We start from the raw sequence: 20,166 nt of genomic DNA, 5'->3' as shown, positions 1-20,166 counted from the left end.
ACACAAAAACGAAGGGCTCGACATGACTCAAGATGGTTGAATGTTGACATTTCCATCTATGTCCAACACATATAAATGTGAGATGAAAACTATTCATCCCAAATAAAAAAAACTCAAGAAGCTCTGATGTCACAGCTTATAATATGGAGTTCTTGTGTGTTTTCATCCTTAACATGAATGAAAAACATACCTTGGTCCATTGCATCATCAGGAGAGAAAACAAAATATTTTGAGGGGAGGTATTTTAGATGAGCATGGGATGAGAATCCTGTGTCTCTTTCTTTAATGGGATGCCCAGGCGAAATATCTAGAGTCTTATGAATCAAGGACCCGGGCTCTATTAAAAGAAAGCGAAGAAACCTAATCCTCTTTAGTTTATTTTAATTAATCACATCATTATAGTAAATATATACATTTTCTACACATTTCATTTTAGTACCCATACTTTTTATATCAATGTTTTTTTTACATTCATTGGGATCCATAAGTACTAGCTAAAATAACATACAGCTATACCACATTATTCTTCATAGGTAAGAAATTAATATAACATCCCATGCAGCGTACGCGGTTTCAAGAACCACTGGTTTTAAAAAAGTTCTCCTACCTGTTTCTCTGTGTCTCTCTCTCTCTCTATCTCTCCCTCTTTCTCTCTCTCTCCTCTTCCTCTCTATTTCTATCGTTCCTCTCTCTCTCTCTCTTTCTACCTCTTCCTTTGTCTTTCTCTTTCTCTCTATTCCTCCATCTTTCCCTCTCTCTCTCTCTCTCTCTCCCTCAACCTCTTTCTATTCCTCTATCTTTCTCTCTCGCTTTCTCTCTCTCTTCCTCTCTCTTCCTCTACATCTCTCTATTCCTCTATCTTTCTCTCTCGCTTTCTCTCTCTTCCTCTACATCTCTCTATTCCTCTATCTTTCTCTCTCGCTTTCTCTCTTTTCCTCTCTCTTCCTCTACATCTCTCTATTCCTCTATCTTTTTCTCTCTCTCTCTCTTCCTCTATTTTTTTCTCTCTGCCTCCCTCTCTTCCTCTAGTTCTCTCTCTCTCTATTCCTCTACCTTTCTCTCTCTCTATTCCTCTATATCTCTCTATCTTCCTCTACCTTTCTCTCTCGCTCTATTCCTCTATCTTTCTCTCTCTCTCCCTCTACCTTTTCTCTCTCTCCCTCTCTCTCTATTCCTCTATCTTTCTCTCTCTCTCCCTCTACCTTTTCTCTCTCTCCCTCTCTCTCTATTCCTCTCTCTTTCTCTCTCTCTCCCTCTACCTTTTCTCTCTCCCTCTCTCTCTATTCCTCTATCTTTCTCTCTCTCTCTCTATGTCTCTATTCCTCTATCTCTCTCTCTCTCTCTCTCTCTCTCTCTCTCTCTTTCTCTGCGCCTTTCTTATACCCGTAATAATCTCCCGCTTACCCGCAGAATTATTTCTCTTCAACCTTCGTCTCTCCCTCTTACTCTTGCAAAATCGGATGTGAACGCGAGTAACTTCAATCTCCGAAAGATCATCTGAATGGGTTTGGCTGGCGCGTTTGAGAGACTTCTAAAGATCTCTCTCTCTCTCTCACTCTCTCTCTCTCTCTCTCTCTCTCTCTCTCTCTCTCTCTCATCTCTATCTCTCTGGATTATGTTGGTCAGAGAAATATGCGAAAAGAATTTTGCTATCTCTTCGGCTGGAACGACTAGTTATAAAAGGATCTCTCTCTCTACCTTCCTCCTACATGAGTAAATAAAGTCCTTGCGTTCTTCTGTCGCTCTCTCTCTTCCTTTCGTCTCTCTCTCAAGAGAGGATGGCAAAGCCAGAAAGATCAACCTCCTCGTCCAGAATCAAGAAGAAGTTCCAACATCTCTTCAACACCCACCGACGTCCGATGAGAAGTTCTCTCTTCCTCCGCCAAGAAGGTGACCAGACTCCGCCTCCTCTCTCTATTGCATGCAAGAAGGCGACCTGACTCCGCCTCTCTTCTCTCTCTCTTTTCATGCAAGAAGGTGACCAGAACCCTCTTTCTCTCTCTTCTCATGGAAATCTGCAAACCGCTGCTCTGCCTACGACTATCCCAGCCGACGATTACGTTATAAATTTTCCGGGGAGTTTTCGCTTTGCAAGTTGCCTGAAGAGGAAGAGGGTGTCTGCGGCGAAGAACGCGGTTGTGGTTAGTGCTGGAACAACGATGATGGGGACGGTTGATATGAACACTTTTGTTTGATATATCGAGCTGAGCACTTGATCGGTGCGGCCGCAAGAACGGCCAGATTTGTTTGATATAGCGAAGTTTTTTTTTCTAATGTTTCTCTCACCAGTATAATCTGGAGAGAGGAGAGGTGGGAGAGAATGGACAGATAGATTGGAGAGAGAGGTGACAGAGGGGACATAAAGATTGGAGAGAGAGGTGACAGAGGGGACATAGAGATTGGAGAGAGAGGTGAAAGAAGGGACATAGAGATTGGAGAGAGAGAGTGGACATATAGATTGGAGATAGAGATGAGAGAGAGGGGACAGAGAGATGAGAGAGAGGGGATAGAGAGATTGGAGAGAGAGGTGAGAGAGAGGGGACAGAGAGATTGGAGAGAGAGGTGACAGAGGGGACATAAAGACTGGAGAGAGAGGTGACAGAGGGGACATAGAGATTGGAGAGAGAGGTGACAGAGGGGACATAAAGACTGGAGAGAGAGGTGACAGAGGGGACATAAAGACTGGAGAGAGAGGTGACAGAGGGGACATAGAGATTGGAGAGAGAGGTGACAGAGGGGACATAGAGATTGGAGAGAGAGGTGAGAGAGAGAGGGGACAGAGAGATTGGAGAGAGAGAGAGAGAGCTCAAAGTGAGAGGTAAAAGGGAGAGAGAACACAAGGAGTCAGGGAGCACAAAGGGCAAGGTAAGAGAGAGAGAGCACAAAGAGAGAGGGACCACAAAGAGAAGAGCCCAAACTGAGACATGCGAGAGGGAGCACAAAGTGAGGTGAGAGAGAACACGAAGAGAAAGGTGAGAATGAGAACACAAAGAGAGAGATAGTAATGGAAGGAGAGAGAGACTAAGTGAATTATGATGAGATAATTCTATGGAGATCACTAGCCTTTAAATATATGTTCTAAATATCCATATCCAAAGGAGACTCGAGAACGACATCAAAATATGTGGGTTAAATAGTAATTTCTTGTCTCACCATATGATGAGGATGAAGGATCCCAAAGCCATTAGTGTGGAGACAAGATAAATCCTCAAGTGTTATATCTAACATCATTCATGTTGATTTGCATCACTGTTGCATAAGTGGTCATTAGATCGGAGACACCAAATACATCATGTGGATGGGTGGTTGTATTTTGATTATGAGCTCTGAGTTCATATTCATGTCACCATTGTGTAAGTGGTCCTTAAGACCAAGACACCAAAGACATCTTGTGGATGGATGGCAGTACTTGGACTAAGAATTATGAGTTTTTAATCATGGAATTCCAAAATGTCTTGGCTCGAGTGCGACAAGCGTTTACAATGATGATAGAGTGGTGAAAATGGAATCGTCCACTCTTTGTCTAAGAATAGACCGATTTTCCAACGCATTATCAAGGAAGAAAAATGCAATGAAGACTCTGGCCTATCTTGTGGAATATCAGCTTAGAGTTCTTCAATGATTTTCCAACGCATTATTACTAACTAGGATGACTGATTATCATTTGAAAGTTGGCCATACCCAGTCACTTCCTTGGACCATCACATAAATGAGGTCTTATGGGCACAGAATAGCGAATGACACTGAGGTTTGATGAGAATTTTTTTTAAAAGCTTGAGGTGTAGCTTGGCACTCCAAGAGTTAGAAACTCAATCTATCAAATACATGAAATTGATTCTTGGTTAATTCATCTATATGTTTGTGTAGATAATTTATAATATTGGCCAGTATATTTTATTGGGCCTCTAGGGCTGTTAACAAGATTGATACCGAAGCCCAAAGGGTCACACAAATCATCTTTTAGACATCCAAGATATACGTAAAGTTTAGTTTTATGAAAAAATATGATTCAGTAATTTGATAAAATGCAAAGTAATTAGAGGATAACCCTGGTTAAGATGAAATAACATTTAAAGTAAATTAAAATATTATTATTACCTCAATGAGAAATTTAAATAAATAATTAGTCTTTTAAAATGGCCATCAACTATTTTGGGACCAGTAATTTCATATTAAATAAGGATATCACAACAAAGATATAGTAACATAATTATAAGTAAATATAAAAAAAAGATTAATTAAAATGAATGTAATATTTTCTCAAGCCTAAAACTCCCAAAGTATTTGAATTAATTAAAATCTCAGAAGAGTCAAGCTCCAAATTGTAAAGATTAATTACTAAAACTATGAGCTAAATATTTAGGTAATAAAATAGATTCATGACATCAAAATATAAAATAATTATTTAGTTTTAATTAAATTTAAATAATACATATTTGAAAGTTTGACACAAATAACCAACTTCTATCATTGTTTCTTCATTTCATCCCAAAAGTTATCTTCAATTAAATTGGACAGAATTTTGGATTTGCGAAAAATTTTAGAACACCAATTTAATGACAATGAGACACAATTCAATACAAATATTCTCACATATAGTGACACTACATGGTATATTTTTAATATATATATATTTGATTTAAGAATAATACATTTTATTATATCCCATTTACAATATAAATAAATATTTTTGCAACGCAAAATGATATGATTAATAATAATATATAATGATTTAAGTAATTTAAAATAAAATCAATCACTATAATTTTGTGATTTGAAACCTTATAATGACTCAAGGAATAATGACTTCTCATTCTTCATTAATTTTTTTTAATTTTGTGTCCTGCCAAAATTTCTATGTATCATCTTTCCAATTATGCTAAAATTACACTATCAAACACATACATCAATGATTTAGGTGATAATTTATTAGATATAAAGTGAGTAGGGTAGAATAGGTTTCAAAGCTTCAGAACATGAAAAAAAGATTTTTATACATAGATCCTTCCTTTTCCATTCATGTTTTGCACAAATCCCATCAGGCCTGATACAATAATCCTACAGGGCCCAATGCATGATCATCCTTGTAATGTTGGGATCATGGTTTAATGGGACATGGATCATGATCCACTATTTATTGTCAAAACAATCATTTCGTCTCATTTTTTAAAACTGTTTTGGTGTAATTTGATAAATATACAATTATTTTTGTCTAAAAAAGAATAAATAATGGGACCTGAAATTAGTGATTCTTGAATGATCTGCATCTCCTCTTTGTCGATTCCCTACTAATGGAGGTGCAGGTCATAAATGTGGCACCATTAAACCAAGTTATTGGCACTTAACATTCTTGATTTTGGGTCTCGAATGATACTTTTCGGGAGTAGGACATCCTCTCTTCCCTGGTTATGGCTTGGGCTTCTCCTTTTCTGCCCGTCAGCTCCATAATTGCATGTTAAACCAACCTATGACTTGTACCCAAATAACTACAATCAGATGATAGAGTCTTTCCACTTGACTTTTAGTAAGAGTAGTGGGGCCAGCCTCATAGTGTAAATAAAAAACAGAAAATAATGAATGTTGAAGTGTTTGTGGTCATTTCACGGCATGCAGTGTTTCATCAAATACTAATGCATCGTATTTTATTCTTTGTATAATTAACTAAAAACTATGGAATTCAAGCACATAAATGCATCACCTAATTTGTGATTAATACACGTGCCCAAGACCCCTTAGGCCATATGGTTCATCCTATCTGGGACGCCACCCCAAATAGAAAACTAGGTTTCATTACATCGTATTTTCCTTTGAAATAACTCAAGTCTGTTCCCATGAATTCTCCTTGTTTCCCACTTTCAACAGTTTCATCGACTAGGAGAGCATTGATTAAGCTCTTAAATGAGCTTTCTGCTTATGGTGAAGTCAAGTTATTCTAAATTAGGTTAAAAAATACTTAGTTTATTATCATTATTTCCTCCTTAGCATTAGGCAATGAGTGAACCTTAAACAAATCATGAGTAATTTCAAAGGACATATTTGCGTTTTCTAATATACCTCCACTTGATTCACATACTAGATACTCAAATCCTCATTTTTTTAGAGAAATGTTTTTTCATATTCAATTTCTACCTAGAAGTTATAAAGAAAAAATATGTATAATGTATGATTTTAAGTTATAAAATCACGTTCTTCAATTGTTTCTATTCTTCGACTCTTGAAACAACAGAGATGTCAATATTTCAGAAACAAATCACAAAAATTCCAGCCATTAACACCAATGTTCTAACAGCAGGGTTCCATAAATAGCTTCTGTAACTTAAACCTGTCTCATCAACAGTTCAGTATAACTTTTCATCTTGAGCCAAAAAGGTTGCATATTACTTTTCATCTTCAAAAAAAAAGAGAGAAATAGAAGTTTATCTGGTCCATTTGGAAAGAAAAGGGAGGAGAAAAAACAGATATTCATGAAGAAAATATGGAAAAAACCAGCCTAGTGTAAGTTCAACTTCAGTAAAATAAAGAAAATGAGAAGGTTTTATAGCTCTTTCCGCATCCAAAATGAGGAGATCCATATAGTAAATTTCTTGAGTTATTTCTATTTTTCTAATTTGAAACCAGACAAAGGTGCAAAGAAGATAGTAATACCTTATACTAATTGTAATTATCTTCTTTCAGAACCATAAATCAATGTGTATAGACTATAGTTATAACCATCCTCCTCAATAGGGTAAACATTCAAAGCTTTACCAAAATAAGGGGGAACGTTAGGATATTTGGTTCTTCCCATACGCAAAAGGAGAAAGATATCCCGATTCTATCTCCAGATATTCAATACTTTAATTTATCTTTATATAATTACAAAACCAGATTAATGTGGCAGAACACATATTTTTAATTTAAGGAGATCCATACAAATGCTGAGTCAAGTAGGGAAATGGAAAGTTATCTGGTTATTTCCATATGCAAGAGAAAGATGTCTATGGGAATGTTAATTACTATAAATATCTTCCGGAATATTTAAAATTAGCTTTGATAGCCGTATCAAATATCAATATCTTCAATCTCTTAAGCTTATTGTAATTATCTAATTCTAAAACCAGATATTAGTGACAGCTTCTTTCAATAGTTTTGGCTGAGGAATGCTTATTTGAATCAAACCTTACTACAATAAACTTCAGGAAGGAGTTAAATCACAATAAATGTATTTTTCCGCAAGAATTTTGAGGACCGGAGAGATAATTACAAATATTATTAATCAATAATTACACAACTTTTCTTCTTTGGCAAACAGAAGGAAATGAAAAATAGTCTGAATGTCCTATCCAAACACCACATGGTTTTGGTTGAGGAATGCTTGATTGAAGTTAGAATTAGGGTAACATTGCAATAACCATCTTTTTTGCAAAAGCATTTCAGAGCTAGATATTTCAGACGTTCCTCACAGGATGCATCAACTTTGATGCAATTTTGATGAATGAAAACCTCAATTGGATAGAGACCGACGGGGCACCGAGGAGACAAGAGAGAGAGTTCCCCGGATGGCGAGGAGAACAGGACGAGCCACTTGAAGAGGCCGAACGAGGGAGGTAGGGATTTATAGAGGACGAGTCACTTGAAGACACAGAGAGGTAGAGACGATCACGAGGAACGGGGATCTCAGAGTGAGAGAGATGGGACAGAGATGTTGGGGGAAGCAGAGACAAAGAGATTAACTTGTAATAATTTTTAAAAAAAATTAAAAGAGAGAAACCCACCCGAAACTCAAAGAGATAAACTTGTAATAATTCTAGCCTGACCTCCTAAAGAGAGGGCTGCCCTATTTAAAGCGAACATGAGAAGGAAAAGACATGACTGACCCAAGTGCCCAAAAAACAAAACTGCGCCACACGGGTCGGGGATCATATCAATATTCAGACGGAAAAAAGGATATAAATAGCCACTACCATACATAATTACATATAATTACCAAAGAGAACAGGGGGTTGGAGGGTAATCTGCAAGTTCTATCGGAACACGGAATACTTGTATGTTAGCCAGTCTTAGGGTAACAATTTCCTTTCCGATTTAATGTCGTAATAACAATTTTTTCAGAAGAATTTCAGAACCAGGCAACAATACAGAAACAAGAAAAAAGTGATATTTCACATTTTTTGCTTCGTAAAAAGGGATGAAAGATAATCCTCATTCGAGGTCTGTTATCGGAATAACCATCCTTTTTGGATAAGAAAAACGTAATGGAAGATCTGCATGTTCTATGCAAGACAAAACTTTTAACATGCCTTCGGTTGCGGAAAACCTGTTTGAAGCCAGACTTAATGACAGATTTAGATGATGGGGTCTAAAAAAGAGTCAAAAATCATAACAGAAACTTGGTCACAGGAAATAGAGGCACGCGTGCTACGTACCAGAGATGATGGCCGAGCTCGGTGTGGGTCCCACAGGGAAGAAGAATTTTTTAACTTCTCATCTTCATCCAAAAATTCAAGTCCAAAAAAGAAACAAATCTGCGCAGGCAATACAGAAACAGGCAATGGATCAGGGCAAAGCGGTAGGGGAGAGAAAAATTATGAACTCATTAAGCATTAGAATTGGCAAAAGATAACGAATTTGTCATTATCGTTAACTCATCGTTATCTTGTCATTTGTCTGATAACTAAAAGGGGTGACAAAAGAACTACAAAAGTTAAGTATTGGATTTGGCAAACAATGAGAAAAGTCGTCATTGTCATCGTCACCCACATCTCTCACTATCTTCATCAACATCACACATCAGCGTCAAGACCATTTCCATGGCTATGACAATATCAATGACTATCCACCATCGTCATCGTTCTGAACAAATGCAAACCCAATTAAGGATAATAAATTGGCCAATTACAGGCAGAATTAAAGCTTGGACAAATTAATCTGATTGGCTTAAGCTGTTTGGGGAAGCAATAAATGGAAATTAAAAGAGAAAAAAAAGAGAGATGATGGTTCCACAGAAGTTCAGCATGATCAAGGGCTAAATCTACTCAAAAAGAAGAGTGCGTAGTTCATGATTTCTAACATTACTTGAGCTGACGAATCGCTGATGGCCGAACTACAAAACCAGAAGCTGGGATTTGTTGTCTATGCCGTTGAAGATAAAGGTACCAGAGATGGGCACAAACTGCCTAGTGATAAGCTGCAAAAGGGAAAGCAAGAGAGAGAGGGTGTTCATATCATTACATTATGCAAATATAGTTTTACAAGCGTTGTTATATCAAGATATGCCCAGCAAGTAAAAGTGAGAAAGATGGATGTACTGGCAAGAAACAATCAAAGATGGCACATTCAGACACCTCACAGCAGACTGGTGGAAGAGAGAGAACAATAAAAATTATATGCGAGAGTCCATGCATACAACCTGACTGGTAATAAACTGTACAGTGGACATCATTTCATCGTATAATGAAGAGTATCCAATTTCTTAAAGATGTGACGGCACACAAAAGCATGTTTCAGCTAACGAGAAGGTCTTAGACATGTCACGAGTTGGTTTTCCAAAGGAATGAGGCATGTCGAATTGCGAGAGTCCATGCATACAACCTGGCTGGTAATAAACTGTACAGTGGACATCATTTCATCGTATAATGAAGAGTATCCAATTTCTTAAAGATGTGACGGCACACAAAAGCATGTTTCAGCTAACGAGAAGGTCTTAGACATGTCACGAGTTGGTTTTCCAAAGGAATGAGGCATGTCGAATTGCATGCAAAATGGACTAGAGTTTTACAATCGCCAAGTATGAAGAGAAAAGGATTGTGTCAAAAAACAAACAAACAATACAGAGCAAGACACCCAAGAGACTGCTTTAGAACTGAAAAAATGCAGAAAAGAGATATTAATCAGCATAAACGAATCAAATCATGAAAGAGAGAGAGAGAGGAAAAAATAAGAGAATGCGAGAAAAGATAGAGAGTGAAAGCAAGAGAGGTTGATGGCGATGAGATCTCACCTTGATGATTTCCTGAGAGGCAACTCCACCCACATAAGCTGCAACGGGATGGATCTCCGCGGCACCAAATCGGCACATCTCGCTGATCAGATCCTCTGGGAGGGGAGAGCCATGGCAGCCCACCTCGGTTAATATGCCCACGGCTATGGCCTTCAGGCGAGCTATATCCTCATCCATGTCGCTGTTGCATACACTAAAGTTAAAATTAGGCACTCGGCGGGATGAATCAAGACTTGAAGTAAATAACCAGGAAGGAAATATAGTGGATCTTTAGCGGAGTTACCTATCAAAGACCCCTGGAAACCTGTTGTAGTTAGAGACGAACCGGTCTACTGCTCGGAATAGAATGTAAAACCCAGCTGCAAAACTGAAAGAGAGAGAAAGGCTTGTCTATGAGGGAGACCGTGGCTGGTGGCAGAGAAAGAAATATCGTTCAAGGAAATATGCTCGAGAGCTAGAAGAGAGAGAGAGAGAGAAAGAGAGAGAGAAAGTGTCAAAAGATGCATGTTATGCTTGTCAAAAGATGCCTCCTTACAAATGTGTATTTGTTTGTTTCCTTTCACTTAAAACCCTGTAACTTCCTTTCTTATAATCATGAACCAATCACATTGTAACCGAATAAAAATATTAAAATTCTAAGAGGAATGAGACAAATCGTTATTTTGGATATCTCTCTGGCCTCTAGGGTTAAGACAGCTGGACAAAGGGCTGTCTGGAGATCAACAGAAACGAAAAAAAAGCGCCAGAGAGAGAGGGAGATAGAGAGAGAGAGCAAAAGAGAGGGACAAAGAAAAAAAGAAAGAGAGAGAGCAAGAGAGAGATAGGGCGAGATGAGTTCACAGAGTCAAAGCTGCATCTCAATTCTTAACCATTATCAAGAGATGAAAATATGAAGACAACAGAAGTCGTTCCAACGTGTTTAATAAAATGATTGATGATTGCACTAAATACCCAAAAAAAGGTGTAATTTCACTTAAAACACAGAATTCTCTAACATTTGGCATGCTCAGTCTCATCAAAGGTAAGCCAAAGGGTCATTAATGTCTGCTTTGAGAATATGACACCAGTACCCTAATTTACCTTGTAAATAACTTCTCTAGAAAAAGTAAGCAGGAATATCTCAGGCAATTAAATATAGCAGGATTGGACGGATTCCCTCAGTTAGACATGAAAAATATATACCACCAATTTTCAAAGGATGGAAAAAGTTTGAAGGGACGACATCGGAAATGGAAAAAGGTTCCATTCTTGAATATGAAATGACTTAAAATTTCATCTCATTCGAAGCACAGCATAAATGAAGAACCTGGAATCCTCGTCGGCTAAAAATTTCTGTAACTCTGGGGTAGCAGGTGAGCTGAACTCATCCTCAATGGTTCGGTATCTGATAACCTGAATAATCGGTAAGTTACATGATAGTGATACATCATAAAAGTGAGATCTAACATTAAAACTTTATAACAATGATAATAAATGCGGGATTTAAAATGAAGAACAGAAATTCGTAAGCCCACTGACGTACACTAAGTTTCCTCGCATTTTTGCAGAAGTTCTTAATATCTGCCTTTGAGATGGAATCAGGATCTCTACCTATTCTTTTCAATATTCCCCTCACTCGATTTTCCACGGCCAGACAGTCAGTCTCGGCCTTTGCCTGGTAAATTCTTTGCAGATTTATATAATATCTGTCACATAAAATAAATAAATGGCATTTACAGAAAAGAAGATGTCAACAAACTTTATCAGCATGGCCATTTAAGACAGTAATTACTCACTCAGTTAAGGATGTCATATCCGGAATGGAGCCATCAAGAGGTGGTTCTCCACCACCTTCATTCTCAATGAACTCCTGAGATTATTAAAATAGGGAGAAGTCAAAAGCCAAAATAAGTTGATGTGGGAGAAGTCGCAGCATAAAACCCTAAGAGAATCGTACACATAAACTAGGTGGGAAAAAACACTCGCATTGGCATCGTTATTAAATTATTAAATTGGCATCGTTCCGACTACCCTATTGAAATTAATGTTACAAACTTCAAAAGAATTATCTGAAGCACATAGGACTAGAGTAAACCCAAGGTTACAGGATCTAACGATGAATTACTTGGATAATATTTTTTAAAAAAATATTTTCATCAAGAAAGATTATTCTCAGATTATATGCAGAAGTAGTGTCACAAATTCTCCGTGAATAGGATCTCATTGCGCGACAAGAAAAATCTTTTGAGACAAATACTTTCGTTCAATAAATGTGGGTCACTGTTGATGCTGTGAAGACCTGCGTAAATCTAAAATAGGGATTTAATGCAAGGATTGAACAAGAAGAACAAGAATCAGCATGGATGATTGGCCTCTCGCACACAGATAAAAAATGCAAAAGACCTCCCTTTGGGGAAATTCCAAGAGAATGTAAACCACAGAAAGAGGGCCTCCTCATTATCGTTCCTAAAGTTCAGAAAGCAAAAGCGATCAAGGTCGAATGCTCACTCTCTCACTCTAAAAAGTACAAGGGTATTCATATACTGACTTAAAGAGACAAGCCTTGCAATATATTAGCTTCAATTGTAACGGTATACATTGAAAATTGAGCTAAAATGCGAGTTTGATCCACCTTTAGAGCAGCTACTAGGATCCAAAAATCAGGTGAGGAAGCATCAACGTCACAGGAACCATCATGAATTATCTGCCGCAGCTGAAAACCTGCAGTTGAAAAAAATGAATTGACAGAGGATCTTGTCTCTGTTTGTTGGTAATAATTAAGAAAAAACATTCCCATAAAGCAGATGATGCAATTAAGAAATAAGGTAAGGTTGCCAAAGTAAGAAACTACTCCTGGAATTGCCTGATATAAACCGACCCACCTTACGCAGTGAGCCACACCTATTGAGAGGCAAGAATAGGTTTCAAGAAAATGATAATCATTATCAAGCAGTCGATACACCTCCAACACCACCTAGTCTCCTCTCATTCTCCAGGTTTGCCAAATTTGATTTTTGTCGTTGCGAAAAAAGATCTGGCTTAAATACCAATAACAAGTGAGTGGCTAGGCTAAATTAAGTGACGCACACCACAAATAAGAAAGACAACAATTATGTGGGCAACTTATGCACTTGATTCCATAGATATACCGACGAGTGAGGGAGCGATGAAGAGACTATGGGCCTACATCTGCAACTCCAAACAACCAAAGGCACCCTCAACTGACACCTGCGAGCCCTGGGGGAATCTCTCGACAACTTGCCAAACAATGCCTCCGCCCTTCTTACATTCTCCCGTACCCTTATCAGGCCAGGCACATAATACACTCACTAGGTTCTGATAGAACCTTAGCTATCACCAAATATTGTCAAAGACCGAGGAATAATACGACGGGGATAGAAGAGGGAGGGCAGAGTCTACGTAAAAGTGAGCAGGAGACAGTGGATGTTGCCTTCTACTCGAGAGGAGAGAGGAATTGACAAAATGCATGTTGCCCGGAGAAGAGATGCCGACGGAGTGAACATCACTGGGAACTAGCAAAAGAGAAGTGTCGTCTTTTAGTCCAGAGCGGGGGAGAGATAGGCAGCTAAACACTATGCCAGTTTACTTCGTGACTGACCTCCTAAGGAGAGGACTGAAGCTATTTAAAGGGGAAATGCTAGAAGCCAAATGACCAAAATGCCCCTAATGGGCTTAGAACGACAAAGATATGGGGATATAGGATCTTAGAATCCTGTCATTATACATGTTGGCCACTTTTGGGATGCAAACATAACATAAGAAAAAAAAAGTCTACAGAACTAAAACTACAAGAGGATAACGATATTGACAATAAGTAATATCATTCATCAAGTAGATCAACAAGAGAACAGAAATAACAGGTTAACAAGTCGTAATTTATCTGAAGGTCTTTTAAGATATACACGGCATTATTATCAATGGTAAAGATGAAGGACGGTAGCAATTAAAGGACCAATAGTCCACAGGCCACACGAAAGCAAAAAGTAGAGACTAATGCTATCCCACATAAGCCAAGCTAGTTACTGGGTAACAATCGAATGAAAAGAGAGGCTTACCAATCCCTTGTGAAGCTGAAACCTTAAAGGCAGCTTCTATGGCCTCCTTATAGTTTTCTTCATCTAAGTCAATCATGTACGACTTGATAAGTTCCTGATCACGAAACCAAAACAGAAGGATTAGATGAAGGTAGAGAAAAAATACATAAAATAATAAAAGACGCGATGCAGTCAGAGGCAGAGAAAAAGATGGAAATATAGTCCTCGCTATGTCTCACCTTGAACTCTTTTTTTTCTTCCCTTGTTTCTGGCAAGCGCCCCCCATGAGCCCCAGCCCATTCTTCAGCAGCGATCACTAGTATGATAATGTAGGGTGTGTGCTTATGGATTACGGGATCTCTCTCTTTTAAATCGATGGATTTAGAAAATCTGCATAAATTTGTAAATTAATTACATCACTTAACCTTCCAATTACATTGAAACAAGCTAGAGTGACAGACATCTTCTTCGATAACTTACTGTTTGAGTTCAGTCCAAGGATTATGAAGCCGAAGATCATCGAGAAAATGGTCAGGTTTTGTATCTATAACATTATGTTCCTGTCATATCAAGATGAATCAAAAACAGGTTTCCTCAGTATCTTCAGCCGACTAACATAGCATGGCATAATGGATTTTATGTGATACGTAAATACCTTCACACTTATCCGCACAAGCCCGCAAAGGCCATACGACCGAGCAACTACAAGAGAGACTTTCTCCTGCCTACAGATCTTATCCAATTTCACCACCAAGTTTTCTGCCAGCTATAATAATGAGACAGAAGGGAAAGCCATTCTGTTAACTCAGTAGGAGACCAAGTTTTTGAAGAACTGATGAAATGATCGATAAATAAATAACCACAAAGGTGGAACAATAGAATTGCATAAAATTTAAAAGTCAACAATTGTAGCGAAAACTGAAAATTCCAGGAAAATTCCTTCAATTTGTATATCGAGGAGGAGAAAAATAAAATAATGAGATGAACCTAAATTATAAAAAAGAATGATGATATTTCAAGTAAACCAGTGCATAAAGTTATTTTTTACCTCGAGCGATTTTATTTTAATGTAAGGGGGGAAGATCACCTGATAACAATGATCAACCCGAATTTAATAATATTTATAAATGTAAAATACATGACCGACCAAAATGATCCTCTCTCCAAACATCACTCCCTCCGAAACCAGTATGAAACAAGGCTCTACACCTCATATAGGACGCTGTTCGTTGATACAGCCTTTCCCTTAAACGCAACTTCATTTTGGTGCAGAGTCATATCATCCATAATACCACAAGGAGCCTTCCCCATTCCATATGTCCCTGCACACGCCTCCCACGATCGAGCCCCAACAGGCCATGTCAGAAGCCACAACCACCCCCGTAAGCTTCAGTGATTTCCAGATCGCCTGGGCAAATGAGCACTCTAAGAACAGATGAGAACAATCTTCATCTCCTTGAGCGCACATGGGGCACACGGTCGATGTCTCTAGGAACATTCAATCTCGCATGGAAGGACAAGAGAATAGAATACTCAATCTATTACCTCAAGTGATAATATTCAATATCCGTATTCGGAAAGAATAGTCCGAATACAAGAGATGAACCACAGGTTTGACATTCACACAAAAAGACAAGAGAATGCATATTTTGTAGGTGGCTGTAGAATTTTTCCTACCTTGGTGGCAAGTTTTGTCTACTAATGGCCAACCAAAGCTGAAAATTGGCATTACGATAACCAGCATGTTCTATTACGGAAATTGGCTGTAGACTTTTCTATTTCTATCAACCTCTTGATCTGTTGAGAAATAAGTCATATTAAAACTTCCCCCCCGACATGCATACTACTGAACATAAAATTCAATAAATATGACAAATACATTATTACAGAAAATGCTTCGTCTAAGAGTTCAAGTTCCATTTCGTATTCATTGTAGATCAATGCATATAGGCGAACAACCCTTCACTTTCCAAGAAAAGCCCTGACACACAATAGATTTTTCCATGTTTGTACCTGAGTAGCGATCACCAAAGTGAATTCAGCAAAAAAAAAGGCTCTAGTTTCGATCAAAGTCTCAGGAGACTCCTCCACAAACTTAGCTTCAACGGCATCATTTAACTCTTGCAGAAAATTGCACACGCACTTGGCCTTTGATTCTCCAACATTATCTCTATCCACTGGAGATTTGAAAATGAACGTTAACCCAGTAACTGATGCCTACCACAAAATCTGTGAAAGAGTAATCTGGAAAAACGTACCCAGAAAATTATTCCCCAAATCTGCAATCGTCACTTTGGAGCCATCAACAACTGTGACTCTTCCAACGCCTCCCAGAACAAGGTTTTTGAGCGTTTCACTCCCAAGGGCCCCACAATTTAGAAGACATAGATTGGCCTTCTCTAATGCAGTCTGCCCTTGGTCGCCCCAAATCCTGGTTGATCATTTCCCCACGTTTAAGGCCCTTCGTATATCTAAGTTAATAAAAAGGAAATAATGCTACAGAAAATATAAGAAATCAGGGAGTAAGTTTCACTTTTCGCAAAAGAATTACCACTTTTCCACAGAAGAAACCAAATGAAAACCCAATTGGATTCATTCTACTTTATTAGAAACAGCTGGGGAAAATAGGAAAAAGTCCCAAGAAGTAAGAAAAAGTGCCATGAATTTCATTAGCACATCAGCAATATTATCTTACACTAGAGAGCCATTCCCGGAGCATGGATCGACCTATTCCATTTCTCAACAGCATTGGGCACAATCCAAGCCCAAACGTATAATATTAGAGTACTATGACGCACATAAGTTCCAGTCTGATGAACAGAGTAACAGATCGATTAAATTTTACAATCAGACATTTAAATTCCATTAGTTCTTCAGATATTTTTCTCTTATACCAGAGCACCACTCTGGGTTCTTGGATCAACCTACCTGCCTTCCCAAACAGCCAACAATCTACAATGCTGCCCAATCGGCGACTAGAAACTTGATTGACGCGCTTATACACTTTCCAAAAAAAATGTATTCCTGTCCAATCTACAGCGTAACAGACTGACGAAATTTTACAATCAGACAAGTGAATTTCATTAGCTCTTCAGAACTTTTCTCTCATACCAAAAGCACAATTCTGGGACCTTTGGATCAACCTACCTATTTTCCCAAAAAGCATAAGGCACAACCAAGAAAAAAAATCCAACACACTACAAAATCGGATGAGAGAAACTTGATTAACGCGCTAAAGTGCCGATCGAACCCAAACCGTAACAGACTGACGAATTTTACAATCAGATGTGTGAAATACATTAGCTCTTTAGAAATTTTCTCATATACCAGAGCATCATTCTGCGAGCTTGGATCAACCTACCTGCTTTCAAAAACAGCATAGGAAACACAACTCATGACAAAAATCTATAATACTACAAAATCGGAGATGAGAAACTTGATTCGAGATCGCTACAATGAAGATACAAACCTTAATTGACGATCGTACTTCTTGTCCTTGGTCTCCGCTGCCATTCCAGTCTTCTCCGAGAAATGCCAAGTGCAGAAGAGCAGACAGGTGTGGAAAACCGACTGACTAGCAGCGACGGTGCTCCTTAACCTAAACGAAGGAGCAGGAACAGCCGACCGACAAAAACCGCGCGATTATTTCCAAAAATTACAAATTATCTCGGGCACAACGACAACGGACGACGACGAACGGACGATGACGAACGGACGATGGAGGACGGACGATGACGAACGGACGATTATAGACGGACGATGACGGACGGACGATGGAGGACGGACAATAAAGGAAGGACGATGACGAACAGGCAATGATGAACAGACGATGAAGGACGGGCGATGAAGGACGGGCGATGAAGGATGGACGATGAAGGACGGAGGATGAAAGACAGACAATGACGAACGGAAAATGAAGGTAGGACGATGATGAACAGACGATGAAGGATGGACGATGACGAACAGACGATGAAGGACGAACGATGACGAAATAAGGATGGACGATGACAGACAGATGATGACAGATGGTGATGACGGATGGACAATGACAGATGGCGATGATGAATGGACGATGAAGGATGGACGATGATTGACAGAGGATGACGAATGGATGATGAACAACAAATGACAAATGTCGGGCTCAGAAACAATGGACAACTGACAACTTATGCAAGGCCCCAATCTGTTTGAGTTTCCGTTGCACCGGCAGTGCAACCAAACATCAAGATCAGTGGTGTGACGGCAGCGTAGGAGCTTGGGGTGCCACTGGCATCCGCCTTGGTGGTGTTACACACTGAGAGGAGTAGACATGGTTGTCATGTTCTTTTGGTGCGAATTTGTGCGAATTGTTCGTTTTGTTCGGTTTTCCGAACAGAACAAAAACAAATTCGAACAGAACATCGCACAGACCCGTGTTCTGTTCTTTTGTTCGCTTTGTGTGAATTTTAGTCTAATTTTTGCCAATGTGCAAATTTGTTCGAATGTGCGAATTTTGTTCGTTTTTGAAAAAGAAAAAGAACAAAACAAAGAACAAGGCCATGTGCGGTTCTTTTGTGCGAATTTTGTGTTCGTTTCAAACGAACAGAACAGAACGACCATGTCTAGCGAGGAGACACTGACTAGGTGCACTATGATGGAAATATATGTGGCCGGCAAGCCAATCACACATTCCACATCTCGTTCCATGTTCATTAATACAACATATTCATTATAGCGCACGTATGATGCTTATAATGAAGTCCATGAATATATGATCGGACTTACTGAATTATTATGAGATGGTAATACGGAGATCACTAGTCTTTAAGCTTGTGTTCTAAACATTCTTATTCGAATGACACTCGAGAAGGACATCAAAGCATCCAAATAGAATAACACTATTGAGCCTTACTCATATGACGAGTATGGCTGGTCCCATAGCAAGTAGTGTGGAGACATTAAGGATAAATAGTGGGTGCTCTTTAATGGAAAGAGTTCACTGAATCGATCCGTACGAAGCCCTAAATGGTATTATACCAGACTGTCATCCAGGTCAATTCACGACACGATTTTGTAAGTGGTCCTTAGACCTGAGACACCAAAGATATCATATGGATGGATGGTTGTACTTTGACTATGGCCAACAAGTCTCTAATCATGGGATTCTAAAAGATCTTAGTTCAGGTCCATCAAGAAGTTCACGAAGATTATTGATTGGTCAAGATGGGATCGTCCACCCTTGGTATAAGAGGTGATAGCTCAAGGAAGACAATGCGATGAAGTCCTTGGCCAATGCAATGAAATATTGGAGAAGAGTTCTTCAATGATTTCAGAATGCATCAGTATAACTCGGATGACCGATTTGGGTACGACAGTTGACCATACCCTAAGTCATCCAAGGAGCATCAAGTAGATGAGAGATTATACATACACGATAACCGATGACGAATATGTTCTATGAGTGTGTCGATACACACTCATTTATATCTTCTAGATCACGAGGCGTAGCTTGGCACCCCACGTGTTGGAGACTCGACCTATCGATTAGGTTAAATTGATTCGACATTAATTAATCTATGTGATGATATAGTTAGTTAATTTGGAAGGCCAATAAAGGTTATTGGGCCACAGAATGGTTAACTAGACTAATACATGGGCATAAAGTGTCACACGCAAATGGTGTTTTGGAGGTCAGAATATATGCTTAAGTTTTGGGGATTTTTATGAAAAATACCTACTTAGTATAAATTGGTGAAGGCCTTAAAAAAAATTCACCCATGCTAGAATTGTTTAAGGGCCTTTTCCTTCTTCTCCCTTCTCCCCACACCCCCTCTCCGTCCCCGATGCGATTGGGACAATGTGACGACATCGACAAAAATTGAACGGGGCTCGTCAACTAGAAGGAGGAGATTCAACTTGGCGAGGATCGCGTGGATATGTCTAGAGGTTGTACACTTGAGCAGCTCGACTCGTCTCGATCTGGGATCCAAGAAATCACAGATGCGATCCGTGTAAAGGTACTTTGTTTCATGGTTTTATCGATGTCGTACGATTTCACAAAAGTCTTTTGCTGCGTGTCGTTTTGATTTCTTCATCCATCTCAAGGCATCTAAAACCTAACACACTCCTGGCGGCATCTTAGACAGATAGGGATCTTGCTATCTTAGACAGACA

The 20,166-nt window shown here is 38.9% G+C and overlaps 1 protein-coding gene and 1 long non-coding RNA gene across 3 annotated transcripts; one reads left to right on the top strand and one right to left on the bottom strand.

Annotated features, from left to right (window-relative positions):
- Positions 1-1,258: 1,258 nt before the first annotated feature.
- On the top strand, positions 1,259-2,274 carry LOC144704567 (uncharacterized). The gene is made up of 2 exons (XR_013581848.1): positions 1,259-1,890; positions 1,978-2,274. It is a non-coding gene; the product is annotated as an uncharacterized LOC144704567 (long non-coding RNA).
- A 5,847-nt stretch (positions 2,275-8,121) lies between these two features.
- LOC144704523 (NEDD8-activating enzyme E1 regulatory subunit AXR1-like) lies at positions 8,122-17,625 on the bottom strand. 2 transcript variants are annotated; one of them, XM_078576967.1, is made up of 15 exons: positions 17,483-17,625; positions 16,272-16,444; positions 16,027-16,190; positions 14,669-14,779; positions 14,494-14,573; positions 14,253-14,403; positions 14,035-14,128; positions 12,591-12,679; positions 11,755-11,828; positions 11,502-11,664; positions 11,286-11,371; positions 10,263-10,346; positions 9,980-10,172; positions 9,055-9,166; positions 8,122-8,504 (listed from the first exon to the last, which is right to left on the bottom strand). In XM_078576967.1, exons 1-14 carry the CDS (start codon positions 17,524-17,526, stop codon positions 9,083-9,085), a joined length of 1,590 nt encoding a protein of 529 aa, XP_078433093.1. In that variant the 5' UTR covers positions 17,527-17,625; the 3' UTR covers positions 8,122-8,504; positions 9,055-9,082. The 2 variants fall into 2 exon arrangements, with proteins under 2 accessions (XP_078433093.1, XP_078433094.1); XM_078576968.1 differs by having other exon boundaries at positions 9,980-10,160.
- Positions 17,626-20,166: the final 2,541 nt, after the last annotated feature.

This window comes from Wolffia australiana, chromosome 6 (assembly GCF_029677425.1).
Source record: "Wolffia australiana isolate 7733 chromosome 6, ASM2967742v1".
In the NCBI taxonomy this organism is placed as follows: domain Eukaryota; kingdom Viridiplantae; phylum Streptophyta; class Magnoliopsida; order Alismatales; family Araceae; genus Wolffia; species Wolffia australiana.
The sequence above is the reverse complement of the archived record's forward strand: the minus strand, read 5'-3'. Positions and strand labels throughout refer to the sequence as shown.

Bases quoted from the DNA above. Each gene is read 5' to 3' on its own strand.
- LOC144704523 (XM_078576967.1), bottom strand. From the start codon at position 17,526: ATGGCAGCGGAGACCAAGGACAAGAAGTACGATCGTCAATTAAG. The intron at 12,680-14,034 runs GTAAGCCTCTCT...TTTCAACTGCAG, and splicing joins TTCAGCTTCACAAGGGATTG to GTTTTCAGCTGCGGCAGATA. The intron at 11,372-11,501 runs GTACGTCAGTGG...CCGATTATTCAG, and splicing joins AAAATGCGAGGAAACTTAGT to GTTATCAGATACCGAACCAT.